The sequence below is a fragment of the Ochotona curzoniae genome, unplaced genomic scaffold, assembly GCF_017591425.1.
Source record: "Ochotona curzoniae isolate NIBS_2020 unplaced genomic scaffold, NIBS_Ocur_1.0 contig_605, whole genome shotgun sequence".
NCBI lineage: Eukaryota > Metazoa > Chordata > Mammalia > Lagomorpha > Ochotonidae > Ochotona > Ochotona curzoniae.
In genome coordinates, this window is record NW_024466491.1 from 769,600 (window position 1) to 792,287 (window position 22,688).

Genomic DNA, 22,688 nt, shown 5'->3' on the forward strand with positions numbered 1-22,688 from the left:
TTGCAGCAACAGCTGTTGGTTATTGAAGAGTTGGTGCTTGTTCCAAGGAGCCTTGGCTGGGCGCCTCCCCTTGTGCCAGGCACGGGCCCGACGGCTCCCCCGGAGCGCTCCTCTCCTCTCGACGGGGCTTCAGTCTGTTCGAGGTGGGGTAGGGTGGGGTGGGCCTGCCTTGGGCACCCATCTCCCACGCGCACGCTTCTCACTCCTGCCACTGTGAGGCTGCGCCTGGCTGGTCCCATTTCACAGATGAGGAAGCTGAGGCCAGAGGAAGGGCGCGCGCGCGGAGGGCGCTGGGAAGTGACCGGAGGGGAGAGTAACAGAAGGAGCTGATCCCAGAAGGAGGGTGTCTTCTAGGGTCCGGACCTGGAACCCCAGGGTGTCTCCAGGCCTGGCCCACAGCAGGGGGACAGGCAGAGCTGGCAGGACCACAACCGTGGCCTGTGGCTTACATCACAACCCAGACAGATGTTGTCAGGTGCCTGGTTGTGACCTACGGAGTTGCAGCCAACCCCGGCCCCCTGCGCCCCCAAGGCCCCCTGCGCGCCCAGACCTCTCTGAAATACCCCTGAACTCCACCCTCTTATCTGCTCCTCGGGGAGGCACTGGCACCGCTGCTGAGCCCTGCTGGGCCACACCCCTCCAGAAGCAACCCTGTGGGGGGAGAGCTTTGCATCCTGTGTGGCGTTGGAGCTCCATCTGAGGTCCCTCTTCTGTCCTGGCACCAGACACAAGCGGCTGATGGCATGAAGGCTGTCCTTGTTTGAACCCTGAATGAGCTGGACTTTTTTTTTTTTTTAAAGACGTAAAGCACGTAAATATGGGTTTCCTTGTATTAAAAAATAAAAAAAAAGGTTTGTTACTTATTTGAAAGGAAGAGTTACACAACGGAGAGAGAGGCGGGGAGAGAGAGAAATAGATCTTCTGTCCATTGGTTCACTCCCCAAATGTCTGGGACGGCTAGGTCTGGGCTTGGTCCGAAGCCAGGAGCCAGGGGGCTTCTTCCGGGTCTCCTACGTGGGTGCAGGGGTCTAAACACTTGGGGTATCTTTGATTGCTTTCCTGGGTAGCATGATCAGGGAGTTAGGTGGGAAGTTGAGTAGCCGGGACTTGAACCTGCGCTCCTGTGGGATGCAGGTGGCAGTTTAGTGTGCTGCACCAGCTTGCCGGTCCTGGACGGGCCTCCTCCATCCGTGTGTGAGAAGAAGGAGATGTTATTATGAGTGGCTCTTGAGGGCGTCCCCGGACACAGGAGTGTCCCCGGACACAGGAGGGCCGGCCCCCCCACTTGGTACTCGGAGCGGGAGGCAGGTGTTGGGGTGGCTGGCGAGGGGGTGCCCTGCAGGGGCAGCACTGTTGTGGCCACTTCTCTTTAAGTCAGCTTGCACTGACCAACTGCCCCTTCTTGGGGGAGCAAAAGGGTGCAGTATTCCAGAGATGCCCACAGGGAGGCGCAATGCAGATCCCGTTTGGGTACAGAGCAAAGCTTTGGGGGGTGGCACCCCTGGGTGCCAGGGCATCCCAGAAGGACTGGAGTCTGTTAAAGCAGCGCTGAGATGGGCTGAAGCAGGGAGCCAGGGGCACCATCCGGGCTTCCCACGTGGGTGCAGAGCCACTTGTACTGCCCCCTGCTGCTCTCCCTGGCACATTAGCAGAGAGTAACTCACACGCTGGGGGGCCGCGAACCGATACATTGTGACAATGTGTTTCTGGTTTGCAGCAGGTGAAAGTGACAGAATTTCCTATCTGGGGAAAAAAAAAAACCTGGAGAAATCAGGGCTGACTTCCTGGAGGAAGCTACATTCGTTCATTTATTTATTTACTTTTTTTTTAAAAAAAATATTTATTTATTTTTATTACAAAGTCAGATATATACAGAGGAGAGACAGAGAGGAAGATCTCCCATCCACTGGTTCACTCCCCAAGTGGCCGCAACAGCCAGAGCTGAGCCAGTCTCCAGGAGCCAGGAGCTTCTTCCGGGTCTCCCACGTGCAGGTGCAGGGTCCTGAGGCTTTGGGCCGTCCTCCACTGCTTTCCCGGGCCACAGGCAGGGAGCTGGATGGGAAGTGGAGCAGCTAGGACACGAACGGGTGCCCATATGGCATCCTGGCACATGTGAGACAAGGACTTTAGCCACTAGGCTACTGCACTGGATTCCCCAAATGGCGTCTTACCAGAACTTCCAAACAGGGGACCCTGGAAGGCATTGCTCAACAGATGTGGATGGAGGGACTGGGTCAGGCTGAGGCCCAGTACGGACAAGAGACCACAGCAGAGTCCCTCTGGATCTCCACCCACTCTGGGGTGGACCACATGCCCGTTCTGCTTGTGGCCTGGGAAAGCAGTGGAGGACGGCCCAAAGCCTTGGGACCCTGCACCCGCGTGGGAGACATGGAGGAGGCTCCTGGCTGTGGCCGTGCCCAGTCGTGCCCAGTCGTGCCCAGTCGTGCCCAGTTGGGGTATCACTGTGGTCGTGGTAATGAATCGTCAGATTGCACACATCTCTCTGTCTCTCCTCTCTCTTAACTGCTCTTTCGAATGAATGGGAGAGAGAGAGAGAGAGAGAAAGAGAGAGAGAGAATCACAGCAGCCCATATAGGGCAGGTGCTTGCACGCTCCTGACGCTGGGAGAGGCCAGGAGGCAGCAGCGGGAAGCGCACAGCCCTTGGAGGCCCTGGAGGAGTCACTGCGCGGGAGCCCTTGATGCTGACCTGGCCACAGAGGGCACCTGCAGGGTCCCCCATGTGGGGGTACAGCTGTGTGTGTGTGTGTGTGTGGCTGACATGTGGGGTGGCCTGCCTTGGAAGGGGAGGAGGCAGGAGGTGCTGGCCACTGCTGAAGGGGCTGTCCGAGGCTTGGTTCCGCAGCGCTCCTTCTAGAACCTTCCTCAACCCACCCGCCCTGGCTGTTGTGTCTGACATCCACCCTCCGTTGTGCCAGACCCAGCCTCCCTGTCTAGGCTGTGAGCCAGGGGGGCTGTCACAGCATGGCGACCCCAGGGCCTGGCACCTGCCATCCCTTCTCCCCATCCCTCCTGCCAACTTCCAGTCTCTGTTAGGGTTCTGCGTAAGGGTCATGACCCCAGTGACCTCGCATCAGGGGTCTCCTTGTGTGTGAGAGAGAGATTAGAGAGAGAGAGAGAGAGAGAGGTTTCTGGTCCATTCATTCACTCCCCAAATGGCCCCATCAGGCAGGGCTGGGCCGGGCACAAGCCAGGAGTCTGGAACTCCATCTGGGTCTCCCAAGGTGGATAACAAGGACCCAAGCACTTGAGCCATCCGTGAGCGGGGCGGAAAGTAGCGGGGTGGGGCTTGCAAAAAACTTGGGGGACACTGGCAAGAAATGAGTGCATTCAGCTGCCACAAGTTCAAATCCATGACACTCGCAAAGCGCCGATCAGAAGCAAAGTCGGATCTGTAAAAACAAGAAATATTTTCCAGCCAAGGACCCTCAACCCTGGAACTCCGTCTGCTGGGGGGGTGGGGGGAGCTTCCGGGGTGCCGCCCCCTTTTTTTTCTGTCACATCCCGCCCACACCCCTTCCTCCACCGAGGAGCAGTTTGAGGGGTGGTTTGATTCCAGGACGTGGTGGAGCGCCCGGCCCTGGAGGGGGCTGCGTGAGGGCTGGAATTCCAGGCTTTGGATTCCGGCCTCAACTTCAAAGTGAAGTTTTCCCAGCCCTCCTCCTCCTCCTCCTCCTCCTTCCTCCTCCTCCCTTGCTTATCCCACTCCAGGAGCTGACCCTGGGCGCTGGGCACTGGCACTGGGCTGGGCTTGCAGGGGTGGGGGACAGAGAGGCAAGGTTTGCGGTACCCCTCTGTGACCTGCCTAGTCCTGGAGGACTTCTGGAGGAGGTGGTGGTGGTGGTGGTGGTGGTGGGGTGGTGGCGGGTGAAGGTTTTGCAGCTGCCAGCCATTCCCTTTCCCTCCCGCCGCCTCCCCCTCCCCCCAGCCGGGTCACAGCAGGAAGCTGACGCGAACTGGGCTGGCTGGCTGGCTGGCTGGCTGGCTGCTGCTGCTCAGGCACTAGGCCTGAGGCCCGCCCACGAGTGTGTGTGTGCGTGTGCGTGTGTGTGTGTGTGTGTCCCTCCACGGCAGCAGCAGCTCTGCTTGGCTGTGGAGACGCCCCAAGGGCTGCCTCCACCCCACCCGCCCCCACCCCCGGCTTCCCCCATGCCCTTCTGGATTCTAGAAGGACACACGGGGAGGAAGCCGGAGGAGGGGGTGGGTGGGATGTCAGTGGGATGGATGGAGGACACTTGCCCTGGGATGGGCAGCTAGGGGGGAATGGAGAACGCAAGCCTGGAGGGCCAGGACCCCCCACCTCCCTCCGAACCCCGCCCTCCTGTCCCTGGCCTCATTCAGCTATGGCTACTGCAAGCTGCACCTGCCACCGCCCGCTGATGCTGCTGAGAGAGGGTTGGGGGCTGGTGAGGGGTGCGGTGGGGTGAGGGCGGTGCGGGTCCAGCTTGCTGAGAGGGGGAACTGGGGGGCAGAGGTGCCGCTTACGGCAGGGGTGCCGCCCGCCCGTAAGGTATGTGGGTGTCCTGTAGGCTGGCTAGTCGGTGCCCATATGGGATGTCAGCCCTGCAGACGGTGGCTTTACCCACTGCACCACACTGTCTCCCCTCCCACTCCCGGCATCCTCTCCCTCTAGTTCTTACCCACCCCGACCCCCCACAACCCAGGTCTTTGCCAGAGTGACCAGGCACAACCCAAAGCCTTGGAACCCTGCACCTGCGAGGGAGACCCAGAGGAGGCTCCTGGTTCCTGGCAGAGGCCATTGTGGCCACTTGGGGAAGCAAACCAACAGATAGAGGATCTTTCTTTCTGTCTGTGGATCTGTCTGTAAATCTTCTAAAAAATGCGAAAGAAATTAAAATAAGTAGCAGCTGCCTGATGGCTGCCGGGGGCGGTAGGGGAAGACATCCATGGTCAAAATGATACCAGTAAGCATGGCAGCAACTTTTATTTCCTTTTGAAAAAGATTTATTTGTGTTTACTTGAAAGATCGGATTTACACAGAGGAGGAGACACAGGAGGAAGATTTTCCATCGGCTGGTTCACTCGCGAGACGGCTGCAGTGGCCGGAGCTGCACTGATCCGAAGCCAGGAGCCAGGAGCCTCTTCCGGGTCTCCCACGCAGGTGTAGAGTCCCAAAGCTTTGGGCCGTCCTCCACTGCTTTCCCAGGCCACAGGCAGGGAACTGGATGGGAAGTGGAGCAGCCGGGACAGGAACCGGTGCCCATGTGGGATCCCGGCACATGCAAGACACTAGGCTATCGTGCCCGATTCGATGATTTTCAACATACGGAAAAGCAAGGAACTTCTTTTGTGAGCACGCCCAGCCCGGATGGGCCATCAGTCACCCTAGGGTGTGTCGGTGAGTTTGTATGTGTGTGTGTGAGAGGGAGCCTTGGGCTGTGGCAGCGTGTGTGCGAGCGAGAGGCTGGACCGCGGGGTCTGAGCCGGGATTCCAGGGCTGGGAAGGCGAGGTGGGGTCTCGGTTCTGCTTGCAGCCGCCGCAGGCTGCAGGCCAGTTGCTCGCTCAGCTTTAGCCCTCGCTGTTTCTGTTCTCGCTGAGCCTTTGTTCCAGCAGCAAATATCCCAGGACCACCTTCTTGTGGAGCAGGCTCTGCTCCAGCTTCGCAGGAGGAGCGGCGGTGCAAGGGAGGCCGGGGATGGGTGGGTGGCGGGGGGTGCTGTCTGATCCTGGGAGGGAGACAGCAGGCAGTGGCCCGAGGGTCCCTGCACCCACCCACATGGGAGACCAGGATGGAGCTTCCGGCTCAGCAGCCCTAGCAGCCTTTTGCATGCACTTATTTTTTTTTTCCTGTCAATTTCTCTGCCTTAAAAAAAAAAAAAATGAAGATTCGTGGAAAGAAAACCGGAGGAAAGCGACAGAATAGGATCTGCCAGTACGTGGAGAACGGTGTATTTTGGCAAAAGAGCTGCGGAGACTTAGACAGGCCTTGGCCAGGGCAGTGTCCACCTGTTGCTTTGGAGGGGAGGTGTGAGAGAGAGAGAGAGAGAGAGAGAGAGAGAGAGAGAGAGAGACAGAGATGTCTGTTGCCTCTTGGGGGTCAGTCCAGCCCCTTAAGGAGATTGAATTTTAGCCCCAGCTCTCTCCCCTGACCTGGGAGCAAGCCCATGGTCTCTCCCCGACATCTGCAGGTCCCCAGGGCCTCTGTTTTCGGGGGGGGCTACTTGCTGCCTGCTGCTCCCTGAAGCTCAGCCCTTTCCTTTGCCCTCCCCTGGGTCACTCTTTGCACCTGCCCAGGCGGCTGAGCAGCCCTCCCCTCTCGCAGGCAGGCAGGCAGGCACGCGCACGTGGCCTCCCCAGATGTCCCGGCTGGACTTTTGGTGGTGGTGGGGGGGGGGGGCGCTATTAGAGCCAGATGCTGCCCCCAGCAAGAATCCCACCTCCTGCTGGCGGGAGTTCTTGGCTGTTGCGTAAGCCGGCTGAGGCTAGAAGCCAGACACCCCCCACCTCCCTTCCTCCATCCCTCCCCGCCGGGAGTTGCCAGTGGAATCTGCTGTGGCTTCTCTCTGTAATCATTGGGTATTTTTTTTTTTTTTTCTCTCAGGGTGTGGAGAGTCCCTGGCCAGGGGTTGAGGTTACAGCAACAGACGAACTTGCCTGGGGGCAAAAGGGAATGAGAAGAATCTTCTAGAAGCGGTCAGGGTCATAAGGCATGTGAGGTCAACTTCCAGGACGGAGGGCGTGTCTGGTGAAAGACCGAAGGATGCGTTTCACTCCGGCCTGAGAACAAACTAGGAATCTGGGGTGCGCGGGTGGGATGCACCGAGACCCGGGCAGCGCCGCGTCCACCTCGAATACGAGTCCAAGTTCCTCGGATGGACCTGGGAGAGCGTGGTGTCCCCCTCTTGGCGGCACATCGAAGGACAAGCTGAGCTGCAGCCAGTCTTGTGGGACGGTACCTTAAGCCACCGCCTGTGACGCTGGCCTCCCGTGTTCATTTCCTGGGAGGAGAGTGCCAGATGGCTCCTGGCTTCCAGCCCCAAGGAGCTTTGCAGCCATTTGGGGAATGAAGCAGTGGATGCAAGATTCTCTCTCTCTCTCTCTCTCTCTCTCTCTTTCTCCAACTGTTCTCTCCTTCTCTCTCTGTTGCTTTGCCTTTCAAATAAATCAAAAAGTAATAAAAAAAAATACCTCTACTAAACGGTAACTTTTGTTTCAACAGTAATTGGGGTTCAAGTTTGAACTGCAGGAATCCTGCCACCTAGTGGTGATGGAATGAATAAACTACTTGGACAATTTGCAACCCTTAAGAAAATTCAAAAAGAAATGGAATTTTTTTTTTTTTTTAAAAAAAAGAGCAATTCTTGGGAGGGCCGGTGGCTGGCACTGCAGCCTATTGGGGTCAGCCATCACCAGTGAGGCCAACAGGCCATATGGAAAAGCCAGTTCAAGTCCTGGCTGCTTCACTTCCCGTCCACACGCACCCCAGGAGGCAGCCGCTGACAGCTCGTGTCACCCAGTACCTGCTACCCACGTGGGAGACCCCGATGGAGTTTCTGGCTCCTGGCTGCAGCTTTGAGCAGCGCTGGCTGTGGCAGCCATTTGGGGAGTGAATCAGCAGGTAGAAGACCCCCCTCCTCCCTCTGGCTCTTTCACTGTCATTCATTTTTTTAAAAAAATAAAGATTTGTTTATTTTTATTACAAAGTCAGATATACAGAGAGGAGGAGAGACAGAGAGGAAGATCTTCCGTCCGATGATTCACTCCCCAAGTGACCCCAACGGCCGATGCTACGCAGAATCAAAGCCAGGAGCCAGGAACTTCTTCTGGGTCTCCCACGCAGGTGCAGGGTCCCAAGGCTTTGGGCCGTCCTCCACTGCTTTCCCGGGCCACAAGCAGGGAGCTGGATGGGAAGCGGGGCTGCCAAGATTAGAACCGGCGCCCATATGGGATCCCTGCACGTTCAAGGCGAGGACTTTAGCCGCTAGGCCTCCGCGCTGGACCCTGACTCTCTGACTTTTAAATAAACACATCTTGACCAAAGGGGTGGAGGATATATTTGGAGCGGGCTTCCCGCCTGGCAGCCTTGCCCACTTCCCGTGAGGCTGTGTATGGGCTGAGGCTGGGCACGGCATCAGCTGGCTTTGTCCCTGGCTCTGGGTGGAGCTTCCTGGATAAGATGCCTGTGGACCCAAGATGTCACGGAGATGTGTGTTGGTGGATTAGTGAATCAGAATTCGTTCTGACTTATGCTCCGTGTATACAGTACTGCAGTGTCCTGAGGGGAGGGGTTAGCGTGCTAAGCCACCACCTGCAGTGCCGGCATCCCACGGAGACGCTGGTTCGAGTCCCTGCTCATCCAGCTCCCTGTTAACGCACCTTGGGTACGGCAGTGGAGGCTGGCTGAAGCGCTTGGGACCCTGCAGCCACACGGGAGACCCAGAAGAAGCGTTGGCTTGTCCCAACCTCGGCTGTTACAGTCATCTGGGGGAGTGAGCCAGTGAATGGAAAGGCCTGTTATTCCACTCTCTGCTTTGCAAATCCATCAGTCCTCCAGCCGGTGTGTGGAACCGAGCAACAAAGCAGGGTGCGGTTTCACAGTGGCCCGCCAGGCGGTGCTGTTCCCAAGTCAAGACCTCCTTCCACAGTGGGAGCTGAGTGGGGATGGCTTGGGTCATCTTTGGGGTACCCCCTCCTGGCCCATCCCACGGCCTGGATCGGGCTCCACTCTCACCCTCAAGCTCCCTGGCTCCTCTGAGGCCACATTCCAGAACCTTCCTAGAAGCAGCCCCAACTCTGTCTTTCCACCCCCCTGGCTCAGAATTTCCCTCCTTCACCATCCCTGTTGCTCGGGAGTGCCATGCACTCCTGCCTCCTGTCGCCTGGTCCAGATGTCTGCTTGGGAAACCCTCACTGTGCTGGGAAAGGGGCAGGCAGGTGGCTTCATGGCTGTCTGCCTCGGTCTCCCCCGTGGGTTCTGCCGGTTGCACGTTTGTCCAGCAGGGTGTGGGGGACCCACAGGGAGCCGCTGGGCATCTTCAGGAACCAGGGGATGGAGTACGGTCCTGCCTCTGATCTTTCTAGAAGCCTTCAGGGCACTGTGCGACCAGACCACAGCTTTTTGTCTAGCCCTATCCCCTCCTTGCAGGGGGGCCTCATGGTGGCCCTGTTTCTGGTAGCTTCGTCTGTCTGTTCCCCCCAGGGGATCTCCCTGGGTCCTGGGGTCAAGCCTACAGCATCTGTTAACACCTTGGGTAGACTGCAGGTGGAGGAGGTGGGGTGGGGTGGGGGGGGGTGGCAAAGCCACGAGCTGCAGGCAGGGCTCCCGCCCACCCCACGCTGCCTTCACGGAAGCACCCGTGACGCCTTGCCACCACCGCGAGCTGGGGAGGCCTCCCGGGCTGCTGTGGCTCACGTGGGGACACGTCGACCGACTGGGAAGCGGCTGGCAGGAGGTGAGCACCACCAGCAGGTGCAGGCCCCTCGGAGCCTCCCCTGCCCGCCCCAGCCTCTCCTCTGCCTTTCTGATCCCTCTGCCCCCTGCCCACCCAGGGCTCTGGGGACCTCTGGGTCTCTATTCCTCTCACCTTGTCTCCCCTCCTTTCTCCTCTATTTTCTCTCTGTCTCTCTCTTTTAACATCTCTCCATCTCTCTCTGTTCTTTCTCTCTCTGGGTTTCCTTCTCGCGAGATCTCGTCTCTCTCTTCTCTCTCTCTCTCTCTCAACATTTCTCCATCTCTCCCTCCATCTTCCTCTCTCCTTCCCCTCGCTCTGGGTCTTTCTCCCTCCGTCTCTCTCTCTCTCTGTCTCTCTCTCAACATCTCTCTGTCTCTCCGTCTCTCTCTCCATCTTTCTCTGTCCTTCCTCTCTCTGGGTCTCCTTCTCGCGAGATCTCGTCTCTCTCTCTGTTCTCTCTGTCTCTCCCTCCATCTTCCTCTCTCCTTCCCCTCGCTCTGGGTCTTTCTTCGTCTCTCTCTCTCTCTCTCTCAACATCTCTCCGTCTCTCTCTCCATCTTTCTCTGTTCTTTCTCTGGGTCTCTGTCCCTCCTCTTTCCCTGGGTCTCTCTCTCACGATCTCCGTCTCTCTCTCTCTTAACATCTCTCCCTCTCTCTCTCCATCTTTGCTCTCTCTCTCTCCTTTTCTTTCTGTCTCTCTCCCTCTCTGAGTCTCTGTCCCTCCCTTTTGCTGGGTCTCTGTCTCTCCCTCTCTCCTCCTCCCTTCGGATCTCTCTGTCTCTCTGCGTCTCTTTCCTAGAAAGATCTTCTCTCTTTTTCTGAAAGTCCACGTAAGACCCCGGGACCTTGTATGCAACACTCCTGTCTCTATGTGGGTGTGGGACCCCATTGGGGGTCCGAAAGACCCCAGAGATGGCTCCAGAGGGACTTGGAGGAAGGTGTTGTGGCCCTGGGGTGGTGGCTCCAGGCACTGTTCCCTCTTGAGGGCTGCAATGGGTAGGGGGTGATGGGGGGGGGGTTTCCCCTGGGATCTGTGAGCGGGGCAGCCTGCCAGGCGGGGTGTGGGGGAGGCAGAGGGTGGGCCCCGGGTTGTGTGGACCTGTGAGTCTTGATCCTCAGCTGTGAGTTGTTGGAAAGCACCGATATGTTTGTTTGAACGTTGGAGCGATGAGAGAGAGAGGGAGAGAGTCTCCCATCTGCTGGTTGATTTCCCCCAAATGCCCGCAACACCCAGGGCTGAGCCATCCCAAAGCCAGGAGCCAGGAGTACCATCCCAGGCTCCCGTATGGAGAGCGGTGACCCAAGTACTTGGTCTATCATCTGTTTCCCAGGAGGCACTCCTGCAGGGAGCTGGACCGGAAGCAGAGCTGGGACTGGGTCCTACTTGCCAAGGCAAAAGCTCCCCCGCCCCCACCCTGCCCCACAGGAACTTGGGGTGTCTCCAGGTTCCTGGGGTTGGGATCCACAACCTCAGATTGCGGGGTGTGGAGCACAACTGGCAGGGTGGTCAGACTGAGCAAACTTCCGTCTCGTCCCCTGGAGGATGGAGATGAGGGGCTGATGGCGACGACAACCTCCAGATAGGCAACCCACAGGTGTTCACCAAGCGCCTACTGGGTGCTGGGCTCCCTGCGGGGCACACGGCGAGGGCAGGAAGACACTCCCCCCCCCTTCCTCCAACAGACGCATAAAGTCATCCTACAGATTTACTGTACTCCTGGGCTGGCTTCATGGCAAAGCAGCGCACACAAACTCCTGCACTGGCGGCATCCCCTATGAGCGCGGGTTCGTGTCCCCGCTCCTCCACTTCTCGCCCAGGTGGCCTGTGTGCCCGGGCCCCTGCACCCACATGGCAGACCCGGAGGAAGCTCTTCTTGGTTCCTGGCATTGGCCTGGCCCACTGCTGTCCACTGCGTGCCCATTTAGGGAGTGAACCAGCATCTGGAATACCTCCCTCCACCCCCCTCCGCCACTTCTCTCTAACTCTGCCTTTCAGATAAGTCTTTAAGAATGTCACTACGGGGCCCCGGCGCTACGGCTCAGTGGTTAAATCCTGACCTTGTGGGAGCCAGGATCCCATGTGGACGCTGGTGCGTGTCCCAGCTGCTCCACTTCCCATCCAGCTCCCTGCTTGTGGCCTGGGAAAGCAGTGGAGGACGGCCTAAAGCCCTTGTGACCCTGCACCTGCACGTGGGAGACCTGGAAGATGCTCCTGGCTCCTGGCTTCGGATTGGCTCAGCTCTGGCCATTGCAGTCACTTGGGGGGAGTGTAAACCAGTGGATGGAAGATCTTTCTGTCTCTCCTCTCTGTCCATCTGCCTTTCCAATATAAGTGAATAAATATGAAACAAAACTTCGCTAGGATACTGAACGCTAAGGAGCAGACATACCTGGGATCCGGTAGGTGCCTCATAGGTGCGGCTGACCCATCTGCTCACAGGGTAAGAGGACAAGCAGGTGTGCCTGCCAGCATGGGCCGCCCGTGCAAAGGGCCTGTGGTCAGCGGGGCAGGTGGCTGGAGCTTTGACCTGGGACTGTATGGACCTTGTGGACGGAACTGAGTGCCATTGTATGGTCTGGCAGGGAGGAGGAGATGAGGTGAGAACATGGCATAATCTGATTTTGGCGGCGAAGAGATCCTTCGGCCTGATACAGAGTGTTGGTAAAGGGCGTGGTACCTGCAGATCCAGGCACCCGGCAAGGGCTGTGCGTTTGTCCCAAGGGGCTTTGGGGAGTGGGGCCTTGGGCAGGGGCAGTCAGAGGGCCCAGTCTCTGCCTGCCATGGTGCCCAGGGCTATGTCTTGCTCTAGGGGTTGTGGTATCGGCATGCAGGCTGTACAAGGGAGATGGCGCCTCTGTTTTAGCTTTACGATTTTATTCGAGAAAGAGAGAGAGATATCCTGTTCATTTCTTGTAGATCTTGATGCTCCTCCAACAGCCAGGTCCAGGCATTCTGTGTGCCAGAATCCCATGTGGGCAACAGGGAGGCCAGACACCTAAACCGCCACCTGCTCTCTCCCAGGAAACGCATGAGCAGGGAGTCACAGCTGGGATTTGAACCCCGGTCTTGTGCAGGGGGACCCTGGGCCAGGCATGAAAACTGCTAGGACAGCACCCACTCTTTCTCTTTTGAATTAATCTGACTTTGCAATCAAAATGATTTATTTTGATTGGAAATAAAAGGCAGATTGACAGAGAGAAGGAGAGACAGAGAGGGAGATCTTCTATCTGTTGGTTCACCCCCCAAATGGCCTCAACGGCAGGAGCTGAGCCAATCCGAAGCCAGGATCCTCTTCCGGGTCTCCCACGCAGGTGCAGGGTCCCAAGGCTTTGGGCCGTCCTCCACTGCTTTCCCAGGCCACAAGCAGGGAGCTGGAAGGGAAGTGGAGCAGCTGGGATTCGAACCAACATCACTAAGGAATCCCAGTGTGTGCAAGGTAAGGATTTAACCACCGATTCATTGTACCGGGTTTTTAGTGCCCAGTCTTACGCCCTGTTAAGACCCTCGCTGTCTGGCTGAGGGCTGAGGGAAGGGTGGGGGGGCTGGCACATGGGATGCCAGCTGCCACCATCCCTTCCCGGCTACATCACCGAGGCCTGGGTCGGGGCCCTCAGACCAAGTTCAGGCACATCCGGTCCTGGGCACCCAGGGTAACAGAGGAACTCGGAGCGGTTTGAGCTGCGACAGGCAGAGCTTTCAGCTGAAGCTCTGGGACCTGTGTTTGTTCTGATCTTGCTTGGGAGCTGACTGTCCCCAGTGGGATCAGCCTGGCTGGGGCGGGGGGTCCCACCCTGAGGGGAGTCGCAGGTTCACCGACGCCCACCCGCTGTATTTGCAGCTTCTGCCTGCGCCTGCCCTCTCTGGTGAACGCTTGTCCCCAGTCTTATACCTATTTCACAGCTGGACAAACTAAGTCTGCAAGGGACTCAAGCAATAGGACCTTCCAGGTGTGGTTGGGGCAGGGGGCTCTGGGCAGCCCTGCCCGTCTGCCTCCTCCCCCACACTTCCTGTCTGTGAGGCTCCTCCAGGGAGGGACTCCAGCTGAGGTTTGTGGTCTGGGCACCGGAGGGAGCTTCCGGGCAGCTGGTGAGCAGGTGGGGGGGGAGGGCCGGCCACAGGTGCCAAGGGCCTGGCTTGCCACAGAGGCCTCTCAGTTTCGCAGGGGGCTTTTGGGGGGGACAGGGGTTCGCTCAGAGCGAGAGTGCGGGGGCCCTGGGAGTCCACCTGTTTGCCTCCAGCCCCCTGGGAGTGACGGCTTTTGGGGCTCTGAGGTCCTTCCTAGGAAGGCGCCCCGGCTGCCCAAGGCCGTGAGAACGGCTGCCTGATGCTCCCTCCCTCCGCCCGCTGTCAGAGTGGGAGGGCAGCCACGACGGGCACCTTCTTCATCTCTGATCCCTGGAGAAGGCAGAGAGCTGGAGCCGCAGTGGTGATTCCCTGCTTGCTCACCTCCTATGACAGGCAGCTCATTACCAGTCAAGGCAAGCTCTGCCGGGTTAGTGAGCTGGATGCTCTGTTGTCGAAGAAGGAGTTATTATGGCCGGGCAGGGAGGAGCATGGTAGCTCAGCTGGCTAATCCTCTGCCTGCAAGCGCTGGTATCCCATGTGGACGCCACCTGCTCCACTTCCCATCCAGCTCCCTGCCTGTGGCCTGGGAAAGCAGCGGAGGACGGCCCAAAGCCTTGGGACCCTGCACCTGCATGGGGAGACCTGGAAGAAGCTCCTGGCTCCTGGCTTCGGATCAGCTCAGCTCCAGCCATTGCAGCCATTTAGGGAGAAAAACCAGCGGATGAAAGATCTTTCTCTCTCTCTCTTCTTCTCTGTAAATTTACCCTTTTTTTTTTTTTTTTTTTAAATATTTTTGATTGGAAAAGGCAAGATAAGATTTATGGAGAGGAGAGACACGAAGTTTTTAAATCCACCGGCTCACTCCCTAAATGACCGCAACAGCCAGAGCTGAGCCAATCCGAAGCCAGGAGCCAGGAGCTTCTTCTAGGTCTCCTCGACGGGTGGCCCGAACCCAAATGTTTGTGCCCTCATCTCCTGCCCCTCAAAGTGCACCTTAGCAGGGGGCAGATCGGAGACTCAAACTCGCGTGTTCTGATCACACAGGATGCCGGCTTCGCAGCTGCTGGGCTCAATTCTTGGGCATCTTTCTAGTGATTTGTTCATTTTGGACAGGTGCAGTAAGTGTGCGCGTGTACGTGGGGGGGTGTGTTTCTGGTGGGAGAACTGCATGTGGGGGCGAGGGGGAACATAGCTTCCTGAAAGTGGAAGGATTAGGGGGCTTCAGGGGTGTGTGAGGTGGTCCTCTCCTCTCCTCTCCCCTCCCCTCCCCTCCTCTCCTCTCCTCTCCGCTTTCTTAAGGAAACAAAGATGTATTTATTTTTGATTTGAACGAGTTACAGAAAACAGAGCTAGAGGGAGAGAAAAAGATAGACCATCCACCTGACGATTCACTCTCCAAAGAGCCATGGTTGGGCCAGGCTGAGGCCAGGAGCTCTTTCTGGGATTTGCACGAGGGTCCAGGGGCCCAAGACTTTGTGCCGTCACAGGCACATCAGCAAGGAACTGAATGGGAAGTGGAGCAGCAGGGACTCGAACCGGTGTCCACAAGGGATGCTGGTACCGCAGGCAGAGGCTTAGCCTGGTACCCCACGGCGCCTGTCCCTGCGTCCCATTTTTGTATTCTTTGCCAGGAAGCAGTGTACACCATTCGCCCTCTGAAGATGCCAGTGCCCCACTCACCCACCACTGCCTTGCTAACGTTGGCTCTTTTTTATTGTTTTTTTTTTTTAATCACTTTCTCAATCTTTGCCAATTTCAGCAGGGGAAATCAAAGGGGGTTATCTCATGCCACACAGGGATGCAAATGAGTGTTGCTCTTACGAGTGACCAGCCTGAAGATTTTCCCCAATCTGCCTCTTCTTGGCACCCAGGAGAGAGGGTGTGGCTGCCGCCCCCGCTGCTGCTGCTGCTGGTGGTGGTGGTGGCGGTGGCGGTGCTGCTGTGTGGCCACGTGGGCACAGGAGGGGCTAGGGTGCGTGGGGGGCAGTCTGCGAGTCTTTTTGAAAGTTTGAAAGTTTTTGGTTTCTGTCGCTGTGGTAACCATGGCTTTGTCCTTGTTGGCAGCATCTTGGGGGCTCGAAGTGGTGGTGGTGGGGAGGGTGAGCGGACCCAGGAAGGTGTGTCAAGTCAGCTCACTGTGACATCTAAGCTGTTTTCGTTTTAGCTTTTCAAAGCACCTGCTTGTGGTGGATACCTCTGAACGCATGCAATGCTCGGGCATATCTGTGGTGAGATCACAATGATTTCAGAGGGAGCGAGCGAGAAAGGATCTCCCACCCATTGGGTCACTCCCAGGAGAGCCACAGTGGCCAGGGCTGATCAGGCTAAAGCCAGGAGTCCCATCTAGGTCTCTCCCATGGGTGGCGAGGACCCAAGCACCCTGCCACGGTGCACGTGAGCCGAGGGCTGGAGCTGGCATTAGGGCTGGGGCTTAAGGATTGCCATAGGGAAGGTGGCACCCCAAACTGTGTCTTGCTCAATGCATTGTGCACTTGTTCCCCCACTTTCTGAGCTTTTAATGGACCACCAGGGGTTCAGTATGGGTGGGGTGCTGCATTTCGGGACCTCCATGCAGTCTGCGACGATCGGCTCAAACACACATCCTTTGTTTGTGTCAGGAACCTCAAAGAAAGAGCTTCTTCTCATAGCTTGTTTTGGAGGGCCTGGGTTCGAGTCCCGACTCCAGCTTGCTGCTCTGGGAGGCAGCGGTAGGCAACAGCTCATGCGCTCAGGGGTCCCCCTAGCCCGTGTGGAAGAGACCCGGATGCAGCTCTGGGTTTCCGGCTTCGGCCAATCCGGGGCTGCTGTGGGCGTGTGAGGAGTGCGTCGGCAGATGGGGGCTCTCCGGCTGGCTTATTGTCTCGCCACCTTCCGAACTGATTAAAATAGCAAAACAAAAGCTAACTGGCTCTGACAAAGGCAGGTGCATGTTAGCTCCACTTTGGGAAAATGTTCTACGTATGTATTTTTTTTTAAGAGGTATTTTATTTTTATTGCAAAGTCAGATATACAGAGAGGAGAGACAGAGAGGAAGTTCTTCCGTCCGATGATTCACTCCCCAAGTGACTGCAAAACGGCCGGTGCTGTGCCGATCTGAAGCCAGGAGCCAGGAACTTATTTCCGGGTCTCGCACGCAGGTGCAGGGTCCCAAGGCTTTGGGCCGTCCTCGACTGCCGTCCCAGGCCACAGGCAGGGAGCTGAACGGGAAGTGGAGCTGCTGGGATTAGAACCGGCGCCCCTATGGGAACCCAGCACGTTCAAGCCGAGGACTTTAGCCGCTAGGCCACTGCGCCGGGCCCCTACATGTGTACTGTGATGGAGGCGAAAGAGCTGCTGCGGTGGGGAGTCCCTCCAGGGTCCCACGCACAACCCAGATGGCCACGGTTCAAGGCTGCCAGGACTGAGGTGTGAGGCAGCCCCCCCCCCCTTTTCCTGCCCCCACCCCTCACTGTCTCACTGGTCTTGATGAGGCCGTCCTTGCAGACCACAAGAAGGCCAGTTCTCACTCGATCTTCCGTAAATAAACTCGGGCCTTAGAGCTATCTGCAGCCCCATCTCCCTCTGCGTTCCTGGGGGGCGGCGGGGGGGTGCCAGCGGTGGCTGTGGTCAAGAGGCCTGAAGGCTGAATCTTAATGGGGAGTCGCTCAGGACCCCCCCTCCCCCCCGCTGCACCTCCTAGAACTGCGTGGCCAGTCCTTCCCGTGTCAGACCACCAAACAGCTCATGATCTTGTTGGGGGTATCTGCTGGCTCTGGCTTGCACAGTTTTGGTTTTTTTTTTTTTAAAGTTATTTATTGACTTGAATGGCTGAGCGAGAACAAGAGAGCGAGAAAGAGAGAGAGAGAGAGAGAGAGAGAGAGGTTTGCTCCCCAGATGCCTACAGAAGCTAGGGCTAGGTTCACATGAAAACCAGGAGCCAGGAACCTCTTCTGGGTCCCCCACGCGGGTGCAGGGTCCCAAGGCTTTGGACCGTCCTCCACTGCTCTCCCAGGCCACAAGCAGGGAGCTGGATGGGAAGTGGAGCAACCGGGACTCGAACTGGCGCTCACTTGGGATTCTGCTATTGCAGCCGACAGCGTGGCCTGCTGCACCACTGCGCTGGCCCCCTGGTTATTAATTTTCTGCTGTGTGGTCCTGTTTGTGGGGTACAGGGCGACTGACGCTAACATAACAACCAGCACACTGGGGTGATGGGCGCTTCTGAATTCTCATGGCAGGTCTGGGTCTGGCGCCCGCGACTCCTCCGTCTTCCTCCCTGTCCAGGTAAGAGTCTGTTGCCAAGTGCCAACCTCCTGCCAACTTCCCCCTGCCACCCAGCGGGGCTTCCTCTCCCACCACCCCCTCACCTGCCTCTAGCAATTCCTTTGCTCTTCTCTGTCTCTCTCTCTCTTTAAGATTTATTGATTTGTAGTGGAAAGGCAGATTTATAGAGAGAAGGAGAGACAGAGAGGAAGATCTTCCATCCACTGGTTCACTCCTCAAATGGTTGCAACGGCCAGAGTTGAACTGATTTGAAGCCAGGAGCCAGGAGCTTCTTCCAGGTCTCCCACACGCGGGTGCAGGGTCCCAAGGCTTTGGGCCGTCCTCCACTGCTTTCCCAGGCCACAAGCAGGGAGCTGGATGGGAAGTGGAGCAGCCGGGACACGAACTGTCACCCATATGGGCTCCTGGAGCTAGCAGGGGAAGGATTAGCTAATTGAGTCATCAAGCCAAGCCCCTCCCTCTCTTTATAAAAAAGATATATTGACTATTTTTATCTGAAATTTATATTTACAGAGAGAAGTAGTTGTGTGTGTGTGTGTGTGTGTGTGTGTGTGTGTTGGGGGGGGGCCGGGAATCTCCCAAATTCTGGATCACTCCCCAAGTGGTCGCAATGGCCAAAGCTGAGCCGACCTGAAGCCAGGAGCTTCTTCCAGGTCTCCCACGTGGGTGCAGGGGCCCCAATACTTGAACCATCTTCCTTTGCCTTCCCAGGCTATCTGCAGGGAGCTGGGTACAAGGTGGAACTGCTATGGCATGAACTGGTATTCATAAGCTGGCACTACAGGTGGGGGGTTAGCTTGCTACACTGCTGTAGCAGCTCCAAAGATTTTTTTGTTTGTTTTCTTAATGAATGTGTCCATTGGAAGATGTCCCAGCTTATTTTCTGGAATTGGATCAGCTGTCCCACACACACATACAAGTTCATTGCACTCCTGGTCCAAGCTGGAAGGACATGTCACCGGAATCCAACTAAGCCCCGAGGACGGACTCTTTGCTGGGTCATTAAATGTGGCACAGGGACCTCCATGTGCTGAACTGTTCAATGATTCCTGGTAACCCGCTCACCCCACTGGAGATTCCTGCCGGTGCGTGAACGGGAGGGGCCGTTCCCAGCCTCCCACGCGGTCACACCAGCCACAGCACTTGCAGGTCAACAGAACTGCCTGTGGCCTTCTGGGAAAACAGCGTTGAGTTTCCTGGCGGTAACGGGAAAGAGGGGGGGTAATACGGTGAACTCCGTGGAGTCACGCCAGTGGTTCAGCTGTTCAATGGCCAGTTCACCTGTTCAATGGACCTGTGAGTTCATCCCAGGTGGGATTATCTACCTGCCACCTGGCGTTGGCAAGCACAAGGCTAGCATTCCAAAGATGCAGCAGCAGGGCGAGTGATGGGTGACTGTGCAGGTGGGTGGATGGGCAGGTGCAACTTCAGACCAGGAGAACCACCTCCATTCAGGAGGTCAGCGGGAGCTTACTTTTGGTCCCTTAGGAAATGTCACGGGGACCCACACACACACACACACACACACACACGCTCGCTCTCTCTTCTAGGGTCAGCCGTCCCGCCAGCTGCCTCTGGGTCTCCTGGAGTTCACGGCCAGAGCCTCCTGCTTGCCTGCCAACCTTTTCCTTGGTGAGGACAATGCACCCCTTGGGAAGAAACCAAGGCCCTTCTGAGGACCCCGTGCCCAATAGGCTGTGCCCTGACTTGTCCCAGCCGAGGAGCTGCTGGTGCAGGCCACCCGCCTTTTCCCCCCGGGGGCAATGGGGGGCAGGTGTCAGCCCCGCTGACTCCCTCAGACAGGTCTAGGTCTTCAGCCCAATTTTTTTTTTTTTTCCTCCATTGGTAGTGGTGGTGATGGCTCATCATTTAGGTCAGCTTCCTTCCTCTGTCCCAAGACGTGTTTCTTCTCTTACCCCCCTTACCCTGCCAGGTTTGCCACCCCGCCATGGATGCTCTGGGCCTGACAGATGGAATTCAGGATCACAGCAAGAATTCATGGGTACCCCGCGGCAGGGGCCCGGCCATGCGTCGGAGACAGCGAGAGTTCACCCCTGAAGACCAAAAGGACACGGTCTACTGGGAGAAGCGGAGGAAAAATAACGAGGCAGCCAAGAGGTCCCGGGAGAAGAGGCGACTGCACGACGCTGCCCTGGAAGGCAGGCTGGCCGCGCTGCTGCAGGAGAACGCGCTGCTGAGGGCCGAGCTGCGGGCATTGCAGCTCCGATCTGGCCTGGTGCCGGCCCTGGGCAGCCCAGGGAACTTGCCCTTGTATGCTGTGTTATGGGAGCCTCCCTGGACTGGTGGGGACCGCCACAGCGGGGGCGGAGGCAGTGGTGGTGGCAGTGCGGCTGAGCCCATCTCGCTCCTCCCGGGTTCCCACGCCTGCCTCCTAAGACCTTGTTCTCTAGGTGCGGGGCTTCCAGGATGCCAGGCTTGCCTGGCGGGTCCTCGGTGGACTGGCCTGGCTGCTCCTCCCCAGGAGCCTGCATCTCCTGCGGCTGTGTTTAGCTGTCACCTCTGGGACCGGCACCTGGCGTCCAGGCTGGAGCTAGGACCATGCTGGGAGCTCTGGTCCCCGGTGCACCTTGGGCACCGACCTCCGGGGTTACCAGATGTGCTGACGTCCACCGCTGCTGTCGGGGGGCTGTCTGCTGAGATAACCTGCCCCGTCCTTGGGGACAGGCCTGAGGCACCGGCTCTGCCCTCCTTGCCCCACAAATTGCCCATCAAATCCCAGGTGTCTTAAAGGGTATATATATATAGCCCAGGGATGGGTGGGTGATCGAGAAGGCCTCTGATGCCCCAGGGGTGGACTGCCTTGGCCAATGTCTAGGACTGGGCCAGGCCTGGATGGGGAGGGGGCATCCTGGCTGGAGCAGATCAGTTCCCTGAGAAGAGCCTGGGCCTCTAGGCAGAGGGGATGGGTCCCATCTTAGGCTCTGTTATGGCTTCGCCCTTGCTCTAAATTGTCATTCTTCGTTTTCTTCCACCTGTCCACCAAACCGTCTACCCACTCCCCCAACCATCCGGCTCACTCATCCTTGTATGCAACACCCATCTATTCGTTTTCTCATCATCCACCATCCACCATCCATCCTTCGTCCACCAATCTATCTTCCATCTACCCAACCATCCATCTACTCATCGACCCATCCATCCATCCATCCATCCATCCATCCATCCACCCTTCCATCCATCCATCCATCCATCCATCCATCCATCCATCCATCCACCCATCCCTCCCTCTATCCATCCATCCATCCATCTAGCCATCTCTTCATCTAGCCATCCATCCATTCATCCACCCATCCATCCATCCTTCCTTCCTTCCTTCCTTCCTTCCTTCCTTCCTTCCTTCCTTCCTTCCTTCCTTCCATCCATCCATCCATCCTTCCTTCCTTCCTTCCATCCATCCATCCATCCATCCATCCATCCATCCATCCATCCATCCATTCATCTAGCCATCCATCCATCCATCTAGCCAACTCTTCATCCATCCATCCATCCATCCATCCATCCATCCATCCATCCATCCATCCTTCCTTCCTTCCTTCCATCCATCCATCCTTCCTTCCTTCCTTCCATCCATCCATCCATCCATCCATCCATCCATCCATCCATCCATCCATCCATTCATCTAGCCATCTCTTCATCCAGCCATCCAGCCATCTACCCATCCATCCCTTTATCCATCCGTCCATCCACTCACCATTCATATACCCATCCATCCATCCATTCCTCTACCATCTACCCATATATCCATCCACCATCCATCCTACATCCATCCTACCCACCCGTCACGCACCCACCCATCCATCCTTGTATTCATTTAACTATTCACTCATGTCTTTGCTCCTCATTCATTCATTTAGCAAGCTACCCAGGCTACTATCTCTGTTTCAGTTGGGCCCTGCACACACCACAGCTGGATCTCCTCTGCTGGCATACTGCTTGGTTGTGGTCCAGAGCTGGGACTGGGCAAGGCCTAGACTCCTGCCTTCTGCACCTAGCTCTGCACCACAGGAGCAGAGAAGAAAGCTTTGAGTGGTTCCCTGTTGTGCTGGTCACAGCTGCAGCTCAACGAGCCTCTGCTTAGCACGGACCTGTGCTACTGTCACAGCCGCTTCCCTGGGTGTGACTGGGCCGAGAGCTCCATGTCCTGCCTTCGCCACCCCATGCCTGGGACTGTCATGGGGGTGGGGAGGAGGGTGAGGATGGAGGGTGGATGAACGGAAGTGGGCAGCCTGGGAGGACTTCTTTGTTGGCAAGAGTCAGCCTTGAAGCACGGATACCCCTCTTGACCCCAGACCTGCTTCTGGAAAGTTCTGTCTCTCTTCCCAGGGGTCACGCAGCCTCACAGCTTTCTTTCTCTGCCTGGTTGGAGGGGGCTGGCTTGGAGGAAGAAACCTCCTGTTCCTGTTTGTCCTTCAATGATGTAAAAATATAGACTCTTGTCCATCTGGCACATGGTGTGTATACAACATGAGATAACCCCCTCTCCCCCTCACCCAGAGCCCCAAAAAGTTCCTCTCAATCTCCCAAATTCCCTCCCTTGATCTTGACTTGGCTTTTTGTTGTTGTTGTTGTTCCTGCTATTTATATATGATGGCTCTTGGACCTGAATACGAGTCATAGTGAAGGAGGTGTCGGAGATTCAGGCCTTGTGGCAAGTGATGGCTTGAAACATTCACTCGCAATGTGGCGACTCCCCTGCTCCGGGGATGGTCCCGGGGACAGCCGTGCCCGCTGCCCTCTGAGAGCCGCTAGGGCAGCTGGTGCCTTTCCATGCGGCTTCCTGGAAGCTCCTGTGTGTGGTAGGCAGTTCCACCGTGAGGAATCCGCCTGTCCCGGGCAATATGACTTACACTTACGACTGACTCAGGGGATTGAATTTTGGGGATGTTTTGCAATCCCCTGTATATT

At 57.2% G+C, this 22,688-nt stretch overlaps 1 protein-coding gene across 1 annotated transcript; it reads left to right on the forward strand.

Moving 5' to 3' along the window:
- The first annotated feature begins 19,710 nt into the window (after positions 1-19,710).
- On the forward strand, positions 19,711-20,511 carry NFILZ (NFIL3 like basic leucine zipper). Its single transcript, XM_040990159.1, has one exon. The coding sequence runs from the start codon at positions 19,711-19,713 to the stop codon at positions 20,509-20,511; it is 801 nt and encodes a 266-aa protein (XP_040846093.1).
- The last annotated feature ends 2,177 nt before the right edge of the window (positions 20,512-22,688 follow it).